The 21,274-nt window shown below is 43.0% G+C and overlaps 1 protein-coding gene across 7 annotated transcripts in view; it reads left to right on the forward strand.

Moving 5' to 3' along the window:
• Positions 1–21,274, forward strand: part of GRM7 (glutamate metabotropic receptor 7) — a 267,773-nt gene that overhangs the window by 158,516 nt on the left and 87,983 nt on the right. For all 7 annotated transcript variants that reach the window (XM_040568674.1, XM_040568681.1, XM_040568675.1 and 4 more), the window contains exon 5: positions 10,715–10,855. In XM_040568674.1, the coding sequence (XP_040424608.1) occupies positions 10,715–10,855 (141 nt within the window). The remainder of the gene's footprint in view (positions 1–10,714; positions 10,856–21,274) is intronic.

The following is a 21,274-nucleotide window of genomic DNA, read 5'->3' on the forward strand; positions in this document are numbered from 1 at the left end:
GAATATTTAAATCAAAGTGGAAAGTCTTTCTCTTTTCCCTGAAATGTGTTCGGTGTCTCAATTACAAGTGACTGGGGGCGATGCAGTTGTTTCCGTGTGGGCCTGCGTGGTCTCAAGGGTGGCGAGGCTGGGCTGCGTGATCGCACCAAGTCCCCGGGCTGCGGAAACCTGAATTGTTTTTGTTTGTCTTTTTACGTGTCAGGCTGAGCACTTGGTTTTGATAGCACCTTGTAGTTTGACATGATGAGTGCGCACAGCTGGAGTGAATGCTGGAACTGTGTGTTAGCAATATCAGCTGAGGGGGCGGGAGGGAGGGAGGGAATAGTTATTACACTGCGCTGTCTCCGGTCTTGGTGTGCTCTAGCTGCATGGCAGTATTAAAACCTTCCTACAGTTAAGAAGTCATTTGTCAAAAATAAGCAAATCTTTTTTCTTTCTGAAGACTTTTTCCAAAAAAAAAAAAAAAAGGGGGGGGGGGTGGGGAAGGGGAGGAAGGAGAGTGTACAGTGGAGATGTCAAGTAATATTTTGGGGGGGATTATTATCTCAAGGGGAACTTGAAAATAAGACTGCTAGTGTATATAGTAGTTTAAAACAAGACTTGGTGGTTATGTACAGCCAGTTGTTCTCCATCTCTTGGTTGCTCTGCATAGGTAAGCGCCGCTGGGGCTGTTCGCACTTGCAAATGCTGCCACGTATGCTGTGTAAATAGTGTTTCTGCGGGAAAAATGTATCGTGTTAAACAGCAATCTGAAGGAATGCTGTTACTTTCACCCAACCAGTGTTACCATGTCAACAGCTTTTTTTTTTTTTTTTTTTTAAACAAAGCAGCCCTCAGTGTCTGGTTTGTGTGTGTGAGTACAGCTCTGTGTGCACACGTGTGTTTGAGGACACACGGATATGTTTGCATGTGGGGTGACTGTCCCCGTGGGTACGACGACACCAGCTACACGCACACAAATACAGAGAGCAGACCCCGTGTGGGGGAGGAACTGCAGGCAGTGCAGGTGAGCAGTGTCTGACAGCCGGGAAGCGCTGGGGCAAGGCCTCACCTGAGCAGAGGCCTGGCCATGCTGGAGGCACCTCAGCCCCGTCGGCACCGCTCATGCCCCACCGTGGGCAGGAGAGGATGGGCTGTTTGTTTGCCATCCCATTTTGCTTGCTGGGAAGGTGCCCCAGGACAGTGGAAACTGGCCCTTGTGCAGCATCGCTGCCAGGCCTGTGCCCCAACAAGCAGAGGCCCCATGCTCACCGTGCATGAGCTGACTTTCACGTCTTGTCATTAATTTTAACCTGCTGGTTGTGTTTAAGGGTTACTCTGGTTCCCGCATCACAGTGTGGAAGGATGCATGATTTTTTATCCATATTTTAAATTATGCAAGCAGACGACTTGAGTTTAAATGCTTTTAAGGATATGCACTGTGCGTTTTGTCTGCTGCTGCTATCAAAGGGGAGAAAAGCACTCTCACATGTTCTGCATTTAGACCTTCTGTATCTCTCTGATTTCACTGCTCTACATTATTAAAATGAAACGGGCCGTCTGCGGAGCGGCTTCTCGCGTTTGGTGGAAAGGGATGGGAAGGAGGAACCCAGAAAAGTGCTGGGAAGAACACATCAGTGCAGACGAGGGAGTTTAGTTAGGCACCTAATTGCAAACGAAAAATTGAAATAACAGCTTAGACTTTAGGGGTAACTATTAGTACTAGGAGAATAGGATCTGCTTTGGGATCTGCATGGGATCTCCCCCATGGCCAGACTCACCACTGCTTTGCTCCGTGCCCTGACTGAGCCCCTGTTTCACTCCACTGGAGTTCTGCTGCTGCCAGAGGAGATCAGTGCAAAAGGTGATCTACCTTCCAGCAGCAGGAAGCAACAGATAATTTCAGGAAGACTGGGTATGAAGGTGAGAGGAGAAGGTGGCTATTGACTCATTGCCTTGTGATATATTTTTTTTTTAAAAAGGCATTTTAACTAATCTTCAGGTGTGAGGAAAAGAGTACTTCCAGGATAAGGTCCTTGCAAGACAAATATCTCATTTCCAATAAATGGGCAGCAAGATACGGTGAATTACTGGGAGGCATTCAGCTTTTGGATGTATTCTTAAAGCTGTTAGGTTTGGCCTGAATCTGATGATAGTCTCTACAGCAGGCACAGATCCTCACTCGCAAGAGAGGGCTTATGTGACTCTGCACATTGCACTTCATAAAAAGAATTATTCATTCCAGCAGCAGGAGTCATTTGAATAAGAAGTGGAGTATTCAGCTGAAAGGAGAGCACAGTGTACATAAAGCAGCCTGGGTGACTTATACGGGTGTCAACTTAGAATGTCCCTCTGTGGCTTAAAATGCAAAAATCTTGTGCATTATGAAGCCTGCAGTTGTCTGGGGGAAGAGGGCACAAGCCTTCTTCATCTTCTGCCCTGTAACAACTCTCTCAATGATCTGAGGCATGGATTTGGTCTTTTTCTTCTTATAAAGAAAACAGTGGTTCCTTCGGGTTAAAACATCGGTCTCCTGCTCTGGTAAGGGGATGTGCCATCCTGAGGACCATGGAAGCAAGAGATGGGGATCAGCTCTCTATTGTGTGCGTGTCCAGTGCCTGCTGCGACAGGAAAAGTCACATTCTCAGCTGATATGACAATAAAAATAACAATAGAAGAAGTAAGTTTAGCATTTTCTACTAACTCTTACATTGATATAAATGGGAGCTCTGTGACAGTAAGAAGTGCCTGGAGGCCACAAACTGTAGAATAATGAATAATAATATACTTGTGTATTAACCTTCCTACTACAGTGATGTCCAGACACCACCTGGGTCATGATCTCATTGTCATGGCAGCTGGATAATTTTATAAAAGTGATAGCAACGATACTTAGCCAATATGCATTTATTTCCATAATAGAGGCTTTATAGCTTAAACTCCTAGCTTTGCCCTAAGGATGGCAAGCTGAATTTCCTTTGTCCATGATGTATATATAGTGTATAAAAAAAAAAAAAGTCAAACATGACATTAACTAAAATACCCCTTTTCACTGTTTCTATCAGCAACTATTAAAAAGTAAAGCAAATGCAAAGAATTTTTGTCATGAAGGAAGTTAAAAAATTCACTACGCTACATCCTTTTATCGAGGAAGTTGAGAAAATGTCTGTAAACTCAACGGTCCCATAACAGTACATAGTATGTATCTTGGGCAATGTGATAAAATCTGAAAAAAGACTGGCTGCCTTAAAAATTGATCTTATCATTCCATGTCTAATGCTTTTAGTCCAGATTTAATGTTGGTAAATTAAACTATTTTGGCTTGAAGGCTAAAGAAATCAGAAAATTGAGTAGCTGCTTTCAAGTCACTTGGCATCAGTAACCATAGAAAATGGTGATTTACTATCTGGGTAAATAAAATTCGTATAGCTGGCCATCATTAATGTGGACATGCTTTGGACAAAATAGAAAAGAATAAAAATATCATAAACTAATGAAAACTGATCATGAAATTAGGTCAATATGTTGTATTTGCTTACAAGCCACGTGGGCTGAGAATGAAAACACTTCGGGCACGAGAGAAATGTGGTAGGTCAAACGCTCTGATTTTATTACTTTCCTTGTTAAATTACAGCCACTACAGCCCATCTACTCTCACAATTGTTGCTGATGCATGAAAGCAGTGCTTCACAGCGTATACCAGTGATGTGGCATGGAGCAGTGGCATAGAAGGCTTATTTCGGAATAATATCGGCTTCCTTCATGCCAATCACGTATTGCCATCATGGATCTCCCCCAAAGCAGCCTGCCCAGCAGTCCCTTTTTGTGATATTGGAAACTGCATTTGGCTGCTACTGGTTTCACTGGAGCCAGTCCAGCGTTGGATCCCCCATTTCCATCTTGTCCTACGGAGCTGTTTGGTTTTGTCCGTGCCTCCCCCTTCGCAGTGGGGGCGAGCAGGACTGCTGTGGAGGGGGCACCTCTCCCTGCTGCCCTCTCAGTATGTGCCTGGTGCAGGCCCCACGATGACTGCCTCATCTGTGAACCTGTCTTTCTCCCCCCTGCCCCTGCATGCAGCTGGCCGTGGAAAACCGCATCATTCGTCCCAAAGCCTGGTTTAGCCTCCAAAGCACATATAATTCCCTCAGCCATCTCTGCCAGGGAAGCTGAGCATTATGCTTTCAGGCAGAAAATGGGCAGCACGTAGTAACATCAGATGGAAAGAGAGATGAGAGATTAATGTTAGAAATAAATCACTTGGGGTTTCTTGGTGTAAAAAGCAGCCACAAGTCAGCAAGCCTCATTTTCCAGTCGAGAACAAGCCGCGGCTCTCAGCATCGCCAGCTCCTTGGCGCGGTGCCGTCCGCCTTCCTTAGCGGTGCCCTGGTCCTGGAGGACCTAGGGAGTGTTTCTGAGAACTGCTGGGGAGGTTGGGTCATTTCCTCGGAAGGCTCCGTGCTGTGCTGCTGTGTTCATATTGGATTATTAACCGTGAGCAGCACAGAAAAAAAACCAACAGATAACACTTGACGTGCGGAGCCTAGTTCCAGTGAGCTCTGGGATGAGACCCCTGTCTTCCCGTGGGAACTTCTGGTTTTGGTCACTGACGTGCTGCTGCTCATTCTTGTCCTGATCAATATGTGCTCACGTGGGCCCTGAGGGTTCCTCACTGCACTATGCAGGAGAACACCCGGAGGTGCTTGGGATTTGGGGGCGTTGGAGCCCAGCACAGCTCCAGGTCTCTCTCCCCAGCTGGATGCCCCCAGCCATCCCTCAGGCTGCAGACCTGGTCCCTCTCCCCATGGCCCAAATCTTTTAAAAGCTGTTTCTTCACCATGTAATTAATTTATGTATTAATCCCCCAGGGTAGAAAATAAACCCATTAGGTAGTATCATTTTTCTCTGTGCAAGAATAATGATTTAATCAAATCACAGGGATTTAAAGTAATGAGACTTAGTTTCATTTGTAAAATCTCTTAAAATAACTATCTATATCTCTTAGAGGTATTTGCTGAAAAAGTAATTTTCTTAAGTATGATATATGGGCAACATTGGGAAATCACTAAATCTTGCCACACAAGTGTAATACTTGGCCGTGTACAAAAGTAAGAAACGATTATTCATACTTTTTACATTTAAGCATGCAGCTTTCTAGGTTGGGTCATCTAATTCTCTGAGCCCCTGAACCCGAACTCGTAGTTTGTATTCAGCATTGTGCGTTTAAGTTGCCTTATTGGCTTCGGTTCAAATAGGTTAAGCTTGAGCACATGCTTGAAGTCTACAGAGAACACATTTGTGTTTCAATTTTCATGGTTTCTGAATCATATTAATTCAAAAAAGCATCTAGAATTAAGTGTGCATTTACGATGTCCCTCCGATTCTAAACCATCGGCTCTGGTGGGATTGGTTGTGTTCATAGTACGTAGTACTGGGTGCTGGAATAAACTGCGCGGCCAGAAGGGCGCTCTGAGGGTTCCAGGGCTCTGCTCTGGGGGCTGGGAACGGGGACAAGAGAAGAAATTACCAACAAAATGCAGAGTTTCTAAGACAGCAGTTTTATCACCTGTTTGGTGCATAATATTTATATCATTTATAATTTCTGCTTGAAGGAAGTCAGTCGTGTAATTAGCCAGAGCAAATGTGCTGGCAAAGCGATGCACGATGTGCTGGAGAGATAAGAGGCGGAAATCCTTCCGACGTGGCAGGAGTGGCGGTGTGTGGTCCCGCTGGGTGCAGGGGGCTGCGGGAGGCTGGGTGCCACGCGTGGGAGGCCCGTGGCCAGTGGAAGCTTGGTCTTTGGATGGAAAAATGCACCAGGAATTGCTTGGTAGCCCAGCGGCATTTGAAATGGTTCGTATCCAGCAAGCTGAAGAAAATGAAATTAGACTTGGTGTTGACGTGAAAGTTGTCACCATACTTAAATGGAAGAAGCTGTTGATTGCTGTGATGGACAGGAATGAGTTACCATAGTCCTAGCTATCAAATAAACCCGTGGTAAATAAATCCGTACGTGCTATCTTACAGTAATTACATGGCATAGTTCTCTCCCTAGTTCCACGATAACTTTATGATTAGTGTTCAAAATACGATCATAATGAACACAGACTGTTCGTTAATAGAAATGTGAGTCAAGAAACTCATCATGGGATTTGTGATGTTTAATTATAATCCATGACAAGGTTGGTTGCAAGGCAGCAATATCACCACCCTGGCAAATGATCAGCAAAGGCTTCTGAGAACTGAATACTTGGGTTTTGCTTACTTATTAGACATGTATCTAATGGAAAGTTTATAAATAGTAAGATTTTCAAATTATCCTATTTCCTCTTAGAAGACTTTTTTTTTCAATTAGGTTTCTTAAAAATTGTATTAAAGTATATCTAGCACAATTACCCTTCCAAAAGTAACAGTGGAAAAACAGAAATGGCAGTGATTGCTGTCTCAAGGCACAGAGCAATGAGCGTGGTGTGTGTTCAATTCAGACAGTGGATTTCAGACAGCAATAACAACTTTGATAGCTTTCTTGTGAATGATATAGGGATTAAAAAAAATAAAAATAAAAATCTAGGAGCAGAGGTATTCCACTGAGCATTCTGTACCAACCTGTAAATGAATCAAGGAAATCTCGTCTGCTGGAAATTGACAGAGTTGAGTTATTTTGGTGGTGATGCACAGGTTTACACCAGATGATGTTAAACACTGTAGCTTTATCCTCTGGTTTGTTGTACCCAGCTGCGCACGTGCCTGCACTTTGTGTAATGCCAGGTGATGCCCTCTGGAGGTCCCGCTCCGGTTGTGTGGCAGCAGCACTGTGACCTGCGCTGCAGGCAGCTGTGCCAGGAACAGAAATGGGTGCCCGCTGTTCCTCCCAGTAGGGAATGAACAGAAATTTGCCCTGCTGCTTAACTTCTTCCCTCTGTCAGTCACTTGCCTGCTCGGCTTGATCAATAGAAAATAATGATAAAAAAATGTTGACTGTCTAATAGGGATCTGTCTCCCTTCTTGAGAATGGGGTGGGATCATTAAAAAATCAATGAGAATGTTATTATTTGTTATCAAATCTGTAAAGGTTTGGAGTAATTCTTATGGAATTCTATTACAGTTTTATCAAGACACATTGATTTTATCTTATTAAGCTGTAGAGCACTTCTCCCAGAGGTCACTTACTTTGGCACATTGGTAAAGTGTATTGTTTCTCTTTCTGAACTGTATATATTGCAGATCTTATGACTGAATATCCCCTTTAAAATGCCCATTTAATTAGGAGTAAAACTAAGACACGCAGGTTTACAGGAAAACAGGTTTGGCTGGCAGGTACCAAAAAGAAAATGTAGGGAATTCTCGTAGCTCTTGACTCATCCACGTGGCTGTTTTCCTTAGGGTGCTTTAGCTCAGAAGTGCGGGAATTGTGCCGCCCTTTCTGGAGGCAGTGCGTAGGAACACTGATAAGTGTCAAGAATTTGTCATTAACTCAGAGGAACAGCCGCAGCAGGACAGTTTTGGTACGGGCTTTCCTTAAAAGCTGGGAGGCCCAGGTTAGGCACCTGCCTCGGAGTAAATACCCAGGCGGAGAGGGTGTGAGCTCTCTGCTCTCCCAGGCTGGCTGCCGTCCTGCAGCTGCTTCCAGCGTGACCCTGGCAGGCTTTCATTCCAAGCTGCGAGAACAAGGCTAAGGGCAAGGCAGCCACGCCGAGTACATGGAGATGACACACGCAGGTACCGTTCAAACTGCTTTCAGCCTGTTTCTGGAAGATCCCAATATTTACTTTTTTTTTATTTCTTTTTAGTAGGCATAGAAAAATATGTATTCTGACTGGGTCTGTAGTACACCCAGCTAACACAAGGAGACAGGCTGACCCCACTCCTAATCTTCTTTCTTGTTTGAAAACATCTGTTTACATGCTGGCTATTTTTATCCCATACTGGATGGGTTGCTATGCTAATTTGATGAAGCCATATGTTTTTCCTCTGACTCCATTTCAGTGTGTGGGGTGCCAGATTGAGTCAATTTACCCACCTATTTCAGAGAAATAAATTGTTGGCTGTGGTGTGAGGAACTTTTCCTCTTTCAATAGAATATGTATTTACTGTAACTTCTAACTGCAAAATCAAAAGAAACGGAGATGGTTTAGTACCTGTAATGCTTGGTGTTTGTGTTTCCACCCTCTTCTGCAATGCTAGTGCAAACTGCAAAGCTAAGTGAAGAGACAAAACGTAAATTCTGAGATTTGCCTCTTCAGTGGATTTGCTCTTTTTACGATGTCAGATAACTTACTCCGGGCATCTCAGTGTGCAACCAGTGTAGTGATCTCCTTTGTACGGGTTTCAGATTGTCGTAGCCTGAATGCTTCAACAACCATCGTCATACAATTCAGAACTGTCTTGTAACCTGAACTTGAAATCTGGTTGCAGTTCTGGAAGGTTGCATTCAAAATTTAGGAAAATAAGTTATGCCGTGAAGACTGGAGGCTGTAGTACAGCATTACTTGAACAGGAATGTATTCGTTTTGAGCTAAACATCCCTGCTGTAGCGCAGGACTGAAGTGACTACAAGGGGTTATACCTCTGTCTGAAAGACAGCATCTTCACTTGTGTTTTCCCCCTTGCAAAATGCTGTAGCGCTGGTGTTTTAATATTTATTGAGAGTGAAGAATGGCCTCGTGTGAGCACCATCCCATTTTTTTTCCTCATTTCCTGCTATGGGCATGGACTTCTCTACTATACACGTCGAGGCACTATTATCTTGCTTTGCATGGAACATTACACAGCGATTTCAGCTGCAAGGAGCCTGTACCCTGGCTGTGGGGTGGAACAACAGTTGTCTGCTTTTCTGGTACCTCTAATGCAAAGGTGATAAGCCTTTTCCATGCTATGTGCCAAAACCACTTGTCTGCGTCACACGTGTACTGCTCTTCCTTCTGAATATGCTAGAGAATGTAACTTCTGTTGGCTACAAAAGGAAGAAGAGAAGTTGTGTGTGGATGTGTGCACACGCACTGCTTTATCTGTCCCCGTGTAAATATTTTCTTTGCCAAACAGACAAGCAAAACCAAAAGTATATTGGTATAATAAGTAAATAAATAAAAATAAATTTAAAAAGGGGGATCGAAGCACGATTTCACTCGGATGCCAGGCAGCCGGGAGCCTGAGGCACACCGTGCTGTTTAGCTTGGCCGGAGCCTCCGGAGCGCGGGCGCTGCTGTCCGGGAGCAGGCAGCGATGCCTCTGCACGCCCTGTGTGCGCTCAGGGGAGCTCTGCTCACTGCAGTACAAAGGCCAGATTTCTGAAAGGCCAGATTTCTGGCGTCGTGCTGGTACTTAGGATATCTGCCTATTGATTTGCAAGTATTTGCATGCACAAGGATTCCTGCAGGCTCCAAGGAGTTATCTCGACTTTGAAAGAGAATGGCTGATAGAAGAGTGCTTAAATACAGCAGCGGAGCAGCAGTGCCCCAGGTAGTTAGTGATGCGCTGTTCCTTTTAGTCTAAATTACCATTGCTTATTGGGAAAGCAAATGTTTATCTTGGAGTTTTTTTATTGTGAGGAAAAATCTGTTAAAATCAGCGTGATCTTTGAAAAGTATTGTCTGGACTGTTAAAGAATATTGGGCTTGGTTTGAAACTATAGAATGTGAAAACTTGAAAGAGGATATTCCTTCACCATGGCAGCTCAAATGAGTTACCAGTACTTAATGATCCGTATAACGTTATAGTACAGTTCTACTCTTTTTTTCCCCCTCCTGGCTTGTAAGCCTTTGGATATTCATCAAAGAAAATATATGTAGAGAAAAAAGAAAAAGATATACAGAGGAAGAAAAGAAGATAAACACGTGTATGGACATATAGGTGTGTGTATTCTTATCTATATTGTATCTATATTTATATTTTTATGAAAAAATATCAAAGTAAAATACTTTTTTTTTTTCCTGGCAAGTTATTGAGGTGCTAAACAGAGAGAATATACGTAAGATTCACGTGACAGTTATGAACTAGCTGATGCTACACAGCTATACAATATTTTCTTTCAGAGAATACAGAGCACTACGCGCTTAAAAACAAAACAAAACAACCCCTCAGGGGTTCTGTTCCTCTCTACGTTGCTTCAGTAATGACCTGACTCTTAGAGCTAAGCAAGGAAACCTCCCCCAACCCCACCCCACCCCACCCCACCCGATTCGGGATGTCGAAGTGCCTGGTAAATGCCGACGCTTCACAGTCACCTCTTAGAAGTTTCACGCTCTAAGTTTATACCTTTGGAGAGGAAATTAAGAACAAGAAAAATACGTAACTCAAAACCAGCAAGTTGTACAGATAATGGCCAATTGAGTGAGATGAAGCTGCATTCTCAGGGGGTCTGGAGAGGTTAATTATAAAATTACAGTTGTATTGAGCTCAGTCAAGTATCAGCTGCACCATATCATTTATCTTCATTTCTTATCTGTATATATCTAATCCATGCTTTTTGCTTATAATTTTCTTTTAAATATTAATCTCTTCTATATATATTTTACCTAGTTTTATAACTCTCAGTAGCAGAGTAATTTCCTTACAAGGTGCAGTTGATGAGATAAAATGTGCAAGTGATTTCCTTTCTCTCCACGGCCATCTCACGTGGATAGAGCTGCGAATGCGTGCCGGATGTCGAAGGAGGTGTGAACAGAGGTTTTGTTTCTCTGGATGCAGTACTTGCAGTGATGCAAGACCTAGCTTGAGGTTTGTCTGTCTCCTTCTCCAGGGTTTGATGCCTACTTCACCTCCCGCACCCTGGAGAACAACCGAAGGAACGTGTGGTTTGCTGAGTACTGGGAGGAGAACTTCAACTGCAAGTTAACGATCAGCGGGTCAAAGAAGGAGGACACCGACCGTAAATGCACAGGTAATTTCAGTCATTTCACCCTCCTTGTGCTGCAGTGTGTGGGCTGCGTTGGCACGGCCAGTGCAAGGAAGTTCAGTTGCAGACACACTGAAAAAATAGATTGAATGTTTGTAGGTTGTAGAGAAAATAGAACGGCAGCATCAGCCATGCAGGATAAGAGTAGGTGGAGAGAGACAAAATTTCATTCTTCTTTCCTCCTCCTTCTGGCTTCCCATCTAGCAGGAAAAAATATTTTCCATGGGATCCAGAAGGACTTTTGTTTGAGTGCAGGGTGGTTTGAGGGGGTGTTGGTTTATTTTAGATGGAGAATATTTCCACAGCTTGTGCCTTGTCGTGTGTCTGCAGATCACAAAGTGGCCACCAACTATGTCAAAGCACCTTCTGCTCATGGGTCAGAGGAACGGTGTGCCTTTGGTTCTAACTTCTGGGGGGCAAATGCACCTGTAGGAATGTATTATTAGCACAGGATGAAATACTTTCATTTTAGGTAGCATAAAATTGTTGATCAGATTTTTGTTCTCAAGGTTACTGGAAAAAATGGGGATTAAATAGTTTTTTTCAGCCTCAGCTCAGTAACAGAGATGATAACAGAGATGATGCACTGTCTGCATTTGTGACTCAAGTTCATCCCTTTTTGTAGCATCTTGTTTGACCTCAGTTATTTTTTGGTGGCTGCCAGATTTATTTATTTATTTATTTAAAACCTTTTAAGGTTTTACACGCCATTTGAAATATATTTTCCAGGGATTTCTGTTTCTGATCCTGTGCAGGCTCAGGAATTTATTTTTGTGGTTGCAAAGCTGTCCGGGTACCAGCAGGAGTGATTTCATAACGTGCTTCAGTTCTGATCAGGACAATGTGTTACACTGATGGGGGATGCTGAGTTCGGATAACTGTTTTCAGCTATACCCTGGAAGAATTCTAGGAAGTGTTCCCTGCTACATCTGCAGATGCTGCAGAGTGAACCAATTATCTGGAGAAAACAGGGATGCACCCAGCAGCACCCCAGTTGTGTTAAATGGCACCAGTCCCAGACCCCTGAGGAATGCCACTCGTCACTGGTCTCCACTTGACCACAACTCCGAGCAGCACCATCCAGCCAATTCCTCACCCACTGAGTGGCCCATCCCTCAAATCCGTGTCTCCCCAGTTTAGGGACAAGGATATCGTGCAGGGCAGTGTCAGCTGCTTTGCACAACTGCACGTAGATGATGTTGGTTGCTCTTCCCTTATCCACCCACACTATATTGAATAATTGCGTTGAATTTTGATCAAAGAAAACTAGTTCATAGGAGGATATGTTTTACTTTGATTGAAAACTTTCCATATTTCATATCATCTGCTTCTGGTTTCAATTCATGGATGGGAGTAGGAGTGTTGCGCATAGAAGCAGTGCGGTTACCACTGGGAATACTGCCTTTAAATTTAGCATGTGGAATCTCCCTTTGAAGGCTGGAATTTGACTAAAAATCACTAAAAGATCTTCAGGATGATCTCTCAAAGTTTATATTGCCCTTATTGTTTCTGCCATTATTTTTCTTACAAAAGAAGGCGAGTGACAGCTTGTGCTTTCTGATGTGAACATAAAATGTTGTTCTGCCTTCCCTCGGCTTAGATTTAGCAGAAACATTTATTTTCAATGGGTAACTTAGCCTATTGTGCTGAAATACCACATTATTGCTGGATATTGTGCCAGTGACATGCTCTGACCTGACATCTTCCTTCCCTCTTCTACAAACCGAAGTAAATCATGCATCAGAAAAAGCATTAGCTTTGAATTATATTGCTAGTAGGAGAATCTTAATGTCCCACTGATGTGATAATATTATGAATGATCATCATTATTTTAAAATTTGATTGGTAATTTGTAATGCAGCGAGGTACTAGGCTACAGGCCATCGGTTTCTGACAGCACTTGTGCTGCTGAGCACTGGTGGGAGGCGCGGGAGGCTCCTGCTCCTTATCCAAGCCCTCGCATGTGGCAGGGAGCAGCTGACGGGGACGCACTTGGATGATGAAGAAAAGCCTCTCCAAGAGCACGTCCTGTGGGCAGCTTACCTTTTAACGTTGCAACTTTCTGAAGTATTTCTACAACTAGGACTTTTAAGTTAGTGTAATTTGTATTTATTTAAGCATGAAAAAATTGCTCTGATTGGAATGGATAGACGTAGGATGAGAACATGAAAACATATTTAGCACACTGTACCTTATTTCTAGACAAGATTAAATACAACATATTATTGTAACTAACACTATTTCGAGAAAGTGACTGACTTTGACGTGGTTCAGGGCATGATCCAGAGCTGCTAAGTCGTGCTGATGCCAAGGAGGCCTGTATTGTTGTGTGGGTTAATTTCTGTTGGGATGCAGGCCATTTCAAAGCAGCGTGGATGTGTACAACAAACAGCCAAGCCGATCGCTTTTCCCCAAGGAAGAGAGGGATCGATGCTGTGTGAGACAAATCGTGCAGCTTTAGCCAGGTGCTGCCGTCTGCGGTTGCCCAGGCCCTGGAGTAGCTGCCTCTGTCCTTGAGGGGCTCTGTGATTTGCTTTTAAGGACACTTCATCAAACTGTACGGGAAGTCTAATGCAATCACTTGGAACAGCACAGTAGTGCCAGGTATTGTTTTTAGACAGTTTGCTCTTTTACTTCTTGCTGCTCCAATAATACTAGGGACATGAAAATGGGTTTTTGTGTATGTGTTGTCATGATCCAGCTTGTATGTAAGTTGCAAAGTGGTTATTGAAATCAAATATGCAGTGCAGAATATTTCGGGCCATGGCCCCCTGCCCCTCTGCAGAGGGCCGCGCTGTGCCTGCAGGGGGCCACGCAGCGAGCAGGGCGCTCCCTTCTGCAGTGCCATCATCTGCACGGGTGGGTATGGAGAATTTCCTGCTCCAGAGGAAGCACCTGTGCCCACGTATATGCAAAAGAAATGCAAATACTTGGAATACCCATAGGCATCAGCTAGAGACCCTGCATTTTTAATGAACCGCCTCCTTGGCGTAAAATGCTAACAGAAAAGGAAATTGCAACACTTGACTGTTTACACTTATTAAACATAGCTTTTAATTCAGATGGCTTTACACTCAAGGAGACTTAATGAAGTGATATAAGGGTGATGTCACCTTGGATGTCATCTATCAGGATGTAGATTGCTCAGAGAGCTTTTCTAATTATCTGGAAGTGTAATCAGTCTGAAGGCACAGCCCAGATGATGGCTCAAACAATGACTTACTCTAAAGAAAATGCTGGGAGAAAGCTCCCTGCAAGCCGAAGTGACAGAAATTTAGCAAAAGGGTTTGTAAAAGAGAGACTGTAGTTCTTTAGGATTTGGGTTGGAACAGGAAAACGTGCCTCAGAGGGAGCCGGCTCTACCTGCCCGTGCAGCACAGGCGCTGCAGGCGTTTGGACAGGAGCTGTCCCAGGACCGCTGTGGGCTCTCCGTGCATCCTGCGCTGAGCATCCTGCACCTCAGGTGTGAGAGCCTTGGGTGAGCAAATCCATGTGCTGTGCCACACGGGGCGCGGACACCTACACCTGCCCATCCCAGGACTTCTCTGGGGCTGGGGGGAACACCCAGATAGCTTTGGCAAACCATTCAGGTAACTGTGATTCTGTTTAAACTGGTATCAGTAGCTGGGATTTGTTAATTATTATTATTATTAATTTTGTTGTTGTTGTTGAGGTTAAGGAAGCTTATGGCAATATCCTGTCTCTTTTTTCACCACCAGTCAAGATGGCTTGTACTATGAAGCCATATGTTTGGGAAAGAAAAATAAGGAGAAACAAAGGGTATGGCAAATGGCTAAGGACAACAGAACATTATTTATAATTTGATTACAGTAAGTGATCTAGGGCATTAATAGATCGGCAATGTGCAATTTACTGTGGAAAGAAAAATAGTTTTCAAAATGCCATCAAAATTCCCCATCTCAGGAAAAAATAAATTCTCTGAAATGTTTCAAGCAACTTAATGGCATAAGGCCAATATCTAAAACATTTTTTTTAAACAAACGCCAGGAGCCGTGGTGTGCGTGATTCACTTTTTATGAGATCAGCTTTGTGGTATTCATTAGGATGAACATCTCTTGGACTTCAGGATGGCAAAAGACCTGCATGGTTTGGCGTGCCGTATAAATTGTGTCAGGGAGAGGGGCTAAACTGAGACTGATTTCCACTGGTGGTGTGGAGGGTTGAGAGAGGAGAGGGTGTTTCTGAAGGTTTGGAATGGAAGCATTATAGAAATGAGTATTTGCTGTCTCTGGGACGCAAGGGTGAAAGCGGAGCCCCATCAGAAAGCTGCCCGGTGCTGGCAGGCGGCAGCAGGGCTCTTCTCAGCACCACCTTCCCATCAGCGATACGGCTGCTGGATAGAAATGGATATCCCTGTGCCTGGGTCCTACATCAAATACCAGGAGCTCCTCAGGCAGGTTTGGGAGGGTCCAAACTAACCGCAACACATTTTTCTTCTGTCCAAGAATCTATGGTTTAAAAAACCTTCTGCCTCTTGAGGGTGGGCTTGACATAAGCCTGCCTTGAAATGCACCTCCAAGGGTGCACAGGACTGAGCAGTTCAGTAAGTTCAGTTATCAGTCAACTTCCTGCGCATCAAGATTTTTTTTTCCTGTAGCTGTGCTTCATAAAGGTGGGAGGAACCTTGTCTCTCTTTGTAAAGCCATGATGGACAAAATGACATACTTGTAAGTGCTGTGGTTGAGTGACCAAGACTAGAGGTCCAGGCTCTGTTGCTATTCCTCCTGCTATTTTCTTTTTATAGAACGATTTAAAACTATATAAATGTATTTTTTTTCCAAATATTGGCCAGTGATAGTAGATTCTTTTCTGCCTGCGCAGGTCCTTTTATGAATGCTCATCGTTTATAAGAAATCCTGCCTAGGCAGTAGTCCTGGACTGTACTCTAGTTCTAAGCAGCAGTTCGTCAAGGCACTGACATGCTTTAAGTATTTCTGAAAGGCTGGTGGCTGTGAGTCCTCTACTCAGATCACAAAACAATTGCTCATAGGCCAAATTCTCCCCTCAGTTACCTTTCCCAGTTGCCACAGGACACAGCAGGATTTACACGGCTGTGTCTCAGAGTGGATTTTGTCCCAGGATTTTGTGGTGTGTGATTGATGATGTAGGCGAGAGCAAGAAAGCTTTTGGTTAGCACTTGTTAGAGACGTGACTCTGCATTTTCTCCTCCCAGCTTCAAGGTATGAAATGTGTGTTAATGCACCCGTGTGCGAGGTATATCATATTTCAGTGCAGAAACTGTAAAGATTAAAATTTATTTTGTTTTGCTTGTCCTGCTAGCTATGAATAAGGTTAAAGGGCAGACCAGGATGGAAAATTTATCTTCTCAATTACATCCTGTGTTCTGATGCTGGTAAATAAGTGCTTTAGGTAGTTATTTTTCTGCTTTGCTAGTATGGCCTGCTCTTCCTTTCTCAGGATGCCTGCATAATATTTCCTTGCTACTGAGTGGCTGATTTGTATTTTTGCAACGTTTCCATTGGCAACTTCTGCTGTCTTTTCTTATTTTCTTTCTAATGCTGATTGTCTTTCATGCTATACATGATATTTGTTTTAGGGTCCCTCTTAAACTGCAGTGTTTAAGGGGAGGAGGGGGGGAAATCCAAAACATCTCGTAAATGAAACTATGTTCTCCAGTAAATGCTTCTTATCAAGTCCAGCTCATCTTTGGGTCACTCCTTTGAGTTCTCCGGGCCAATACTGCAGCTCAGAGATAGTGAGACGTACGTGAGGTTGCATGGTCAGGGAAAGTTTGACTTCAATTTGAAACCATGGGTTTCAGTTCTTTGTTCTTGTAACAGGCTGCGTAGCATCTTATTTTGTAAATACTTCAACAGTCTTCGGTGTGTCTAAACATATCAACACTAACACCCATGAGAAAGAAAAATCTTATTTTTTTTCTGAAAAATGTGATGTGCACAAGTTCAGGAGCAAATGAAACACGTCATGCACTAGTGTGTAAGTTGACTGGCTATTTGCAACTATTTCTAAACAAAATATTTTTCCATACGGTATTAGATTGTCTAAGTATGCATTAAAGCTTAATGACCTATAAACTTTCAATTCAAAAAGTTAATCTCATTTAGCATCATAGTACCTCAAAATATGTATACATGATATTCCTAAAAGAATCCTTCAGCGCTTGATTCAACCAACGTTAAACCAACCTTGAAGAGTTTATTTTTAGGTAAACCAGTTTCATTGTTTTCTAAACTCTATTAGATTTCTGAAATATATTTCTTAGAAATGCTTATATTTCTGGGGTTTCGAGATGATTTGACAGCAAAGCCCTGTGATTCAATGACTCTACCCTTGCTATTTACATACATTCATTTATTTGCAAACTGTATTTTTACCCAGGTGCTTAAATATAAAGATAGCTCCAATGTCAGCCTTCTTATATTTAAGCAGTGCTTTTTCTATACATTTACTTGATCCCTGATTTCACTGGCAATTATTGCTGCATGGAGATTTCTTCATTTGCACATTAGCAAGTTAAAGCTGTGAAGTGTTTGTAACTTACATCACTAGTGGCTAGCCCCGTGCTGATTTTTTATGACTGTAGTACTTCAGCACTGAGTATAAATGACACCTACTGCAGATGTTTTAATAGGAATGCTGAATGCACAGAAACATCTTGAGTAAGAAAGGTCAGTTTTCTAATCTAAAATCTATTCTCTTAGATACACATACACACCTGAGAACAGAACTGTTACAGTGGGCTGAATCAGTGTAATTGAGAAAAAGTCATGATCTGACAGATGGAAGTGGATGTAGCTTCACAAAACTCATCGCATGAAGTCTGTCTGCATACTGCTGCAGACTAGGGCTTGGCAGAGAAGCAGGCCTCCTAGCCTGGCCTCTGTGGCCCCAGCGACCCCAGCAGTAGCCTCCACTGCTGCTGAGGTTTTGCCTGCTTTCAGGCCCCAGCCAGTTCCAAGATTTTTATGATACTGAGGGATAAGCATCGTTTCAAACACATAAAATTAAAGATTTCACTATTCCCTATGTAATGAATCCTTATTATGCTCCTTATAACGTGATGATGTTATTTCTGCTGTTGGGATAGCCACATTTCAGGTGGTGCTGCTGCGCTGTGCTCTTTTTGGGTTTTGCTTATGAGTGAAGTCCAGTTACAGCACAGGACTTTTCTATTGTTGTTATCCTAGTAAGGAATGCATTGCAAGGCACTGAGAGAGCCGGGTTTCCTATTTTTGATTAGTGAGTATTAGCTGTGTAGGCATAGTTAAAGCTGGCTACATTTGCTTTTGGTGGGTTTTGGTGACATAGAGTCACTAAGTACAGTTGTATCTCTCTTTGTATATCTTATTTGTTGGCAATGTCTGACAGCAGGTCAAGCGTGTACCAAATCAACAGAACCTCCACGCATTCCAGTTATAAAAGTCAACCCTGCTTGTTATCGGCACAGAGCAACTGGTCTGATTTCCACGTGTTACCTCTCCCTGTCAGAGCTGCATGAGGCAGCAGAGCTGTGTGGACCTGGAACATTACAGAGGAGGAGCTGGAGACGTGGCAATAAGGCACCAATGGGGTGCACCAGCACAAGGGAGGTTGCTCTCTTGTCCGGGGCTGTGCTGCTGCCTGGACCCTCCCTTCTGCCAGCTCACCATCGCCTGCAGGAGAAGATGTTTAGGCTGACGTTTTCTCCTATCACAGCAAGACGTTGTTCAGTTAGAAGTAGAAACTTGAAAGTTCATCTGCTTTCCCCAACAAACTCCATGAGGATTGAATTGATGGTGTTGAGATAAAGGCTTTTGTCTATAATGAGATCTTCTGAATTAGGATGGGCTGGATAGATGACTGTAACTACATAGCAGTATTATTCGATCTTGTATTTCTTCGTAAAAAGACAATACATGGATTATATTGCAAAGAGTCCTGATTGTCATACTCCTCATGTTTAAATTACAATATTTACTCTAGCATATTGTTAGCTTTTCTCAAGCTCTAGTATTCAGCTACTTTCAAATAAAGATCTTATTTGGAGAAGCCTCAAGATTTTACAGCTCCTGTGTGTACAACAGCGCCTGTGCCGCGTGCGAATATCAGAGGAGTAATAGCTCTGATCCTGTTCTGGAGAGCCCTGGGTGTATGTACTTGTCTGTTAAGATGGATCTGCTTGCTCAGTGCTGTTGTGCCTGTTTCTGGAGAGGCACAAGCGCAGCAGCAGCAGCTGCACAGGCTGAGCTCTCTGCACCGAAGCTTCACACGTATGGGCACATACAGCTACGGCCTGGTCCTTCAGGTGCTGCAGCACGGCCGTCCCTTCGCTCACAGGCCTCAGGTTCCCAAGGCTGCTAAATGTGCTGTCGTGTGAAGAGTGTGTGTTTTTCTGCCAGCACTGAGCCAGCTGCTGAATTCTCAATTGTACAAGTAATGGCTGCTCGCTCAACGCTGCGAGCTTTCTGCAACCTTTAACTTCCATCTCTTGTTAATGATGACTATCACCAGGTTCTCAGCAGTATTATTATGTAAGTTCCTTTGAGAATGCGTTTAATCCTCCAGAAACCGAGCCGATGCCTGCATTCATCTGATATCAGCACTGAAGAATTGGGATTTTGATGTCTGTTCTTTGTATGAATTATATGTCATAAAAAATTGTCCTTGCAATGCTATTTACGCTTCACATCGTATCCCCTATATTATGTGAGTATCAGTGATGAGTCCAGAAAATTCAAGTGAAGAAGAAATGCTGAGGATAACGTGAAAAACCAAGCTCTCATCTCACTTCCTGCCCAAGGAAGTGTTAAGCCTTGCATTTGTGGTGATGCAAAAAGTACGACCAGGAGTTCCTAAACCTGCATTTCATTTCTGTCATCTGAAGGAGATTGTGTGAGAGGACTTCTTCATCGCTGTGTTCTTGCTGCTCTGTTGTTTCCCTCCCCCGCTTTGTTGCAGTATTTTTCTCTTGTGAAGATTTGCCTGAAGCAGGAGACCTAGCTGCTCAGTCTCTTAGGAATCACGATGATGAGCACTTGAGACTCTAGTGGGAAGTGAGGTTAAATTATTTGTCATCACCTTCAAACAGATCTTTTGGAAGCAAAAAATGCTCATGTCAATAAATTGCTTTTGTGTTTCTTCCTTCTCCTGACATCCCAAGGTACTTCATTTCAAATCCGTGGTACAAAAGTGCATTCTCTTGAAATCACTTTGTGTGCATGTGTCTCAGGTGTCAGCTACTTCATTGTTGAAGAAAATAATGTTATTGTGTGGGTCCTGAAGATCACAAAGTTAGCGTGTTGGGTTTTTTTTAAGCATCCTTTAAGGAACAGGGGCACATAAGAAAGAACAGAAGACTTGCACATCACAGTGCAAATGGACTTTGTTTCCTCTTTATGCTGTTTGATGTCTTCTGATCACGAGTCGTCGCTCTGTTTCTTGCTGCACCCAACGCCCGAGTTCATCGGTGCTGAAGCTGCTGGTATGGCTGCTTTTGTCTGCAAGAAGCTAATGGCTAATGTGGATTTCTTTCTCTTCCAGGAATAATTAATAATTGAATTTGCTTACAGTCATATACACAGCAGCTATTCCTAAAGCACGTGGTGTAACTTTTTGCTTGGCTTCTGCAGATAAACCCAAGACAGCAAATTACTTGCCAAAATAATGCTGAAGTTGGAAAATTAAATGTTAAAATTGTGCCCATCCTGTTTGAGAGCGGACCTTGGGCCTGATTTGCTGCTCGCCGCCTTACTGTGATGTTAGTTTGGTGTGAACTAGAGGAAACACTAGAAAGCCCGTTAATTTGGATTTTTTTTTAGTAATAAAGCCTGAAGGCTATTTGACATGTAAAACATGGCTATTGATTTGAAGGTGTTTTTGTTTTGTTTTTTGATGTTTGCTAGATCGAATTTAGGCCAAACTAATTGCAGTGAAGACCTTTTCTTTAAAACGTAACTCAATCTGTGCTTGTAAGAACGGTAGTAAACTCTTTTTCATATAAGTTCTCTAATTGTATAAAGAAATTCATGCTTGCCTTTCTGGGTGGGTAGTTGTGTTTGACTCCCTAACTGGACTGTACACAAATCCTGGATGTTTAATACTCAGTGAAAAGGCTATTTTCAGTAGAGACGATTCTTGTTACTGGAAATTCAGTTAAGAGTTTCAAATCTAGTTAATTTCTTTGATTTTTGTGCTTTGAAATTGTTAATGTAGCTTTTTTTTTTTAAGTGCATCTTGCTCAGGTTTCTTGTACAGTTACCTTCACTGTTAAAGGTTTTCTTTCTGCTGTGTATTCAGCTGTGCTTCTGGAACTTAATATGCCTAATCAGTATTGTTTGTGTGCAGAATTTAAATCCTAGATTCTCTTCCCTTGGCATGCATTTCTGTTGCATTGCTAATTCGGTTATGTAGCTGAGCTGAAAC

This window comes from Cygnus olor, chromosome 10 (assembly GCF_009769625.2).
Source record: "Cygnus olor isolate bCygOlo1 chromosome 10, bCygOlo1.pri.v2, whole genome shotgun sequence".
In the NCBI taxonomy this organism is placed as follows: domain Eukaryota; kingdom Metazoa; phylum Chordata; class Aves; order Anseriformes; family Anatidae; genus Cygnus; species Cygnus olor.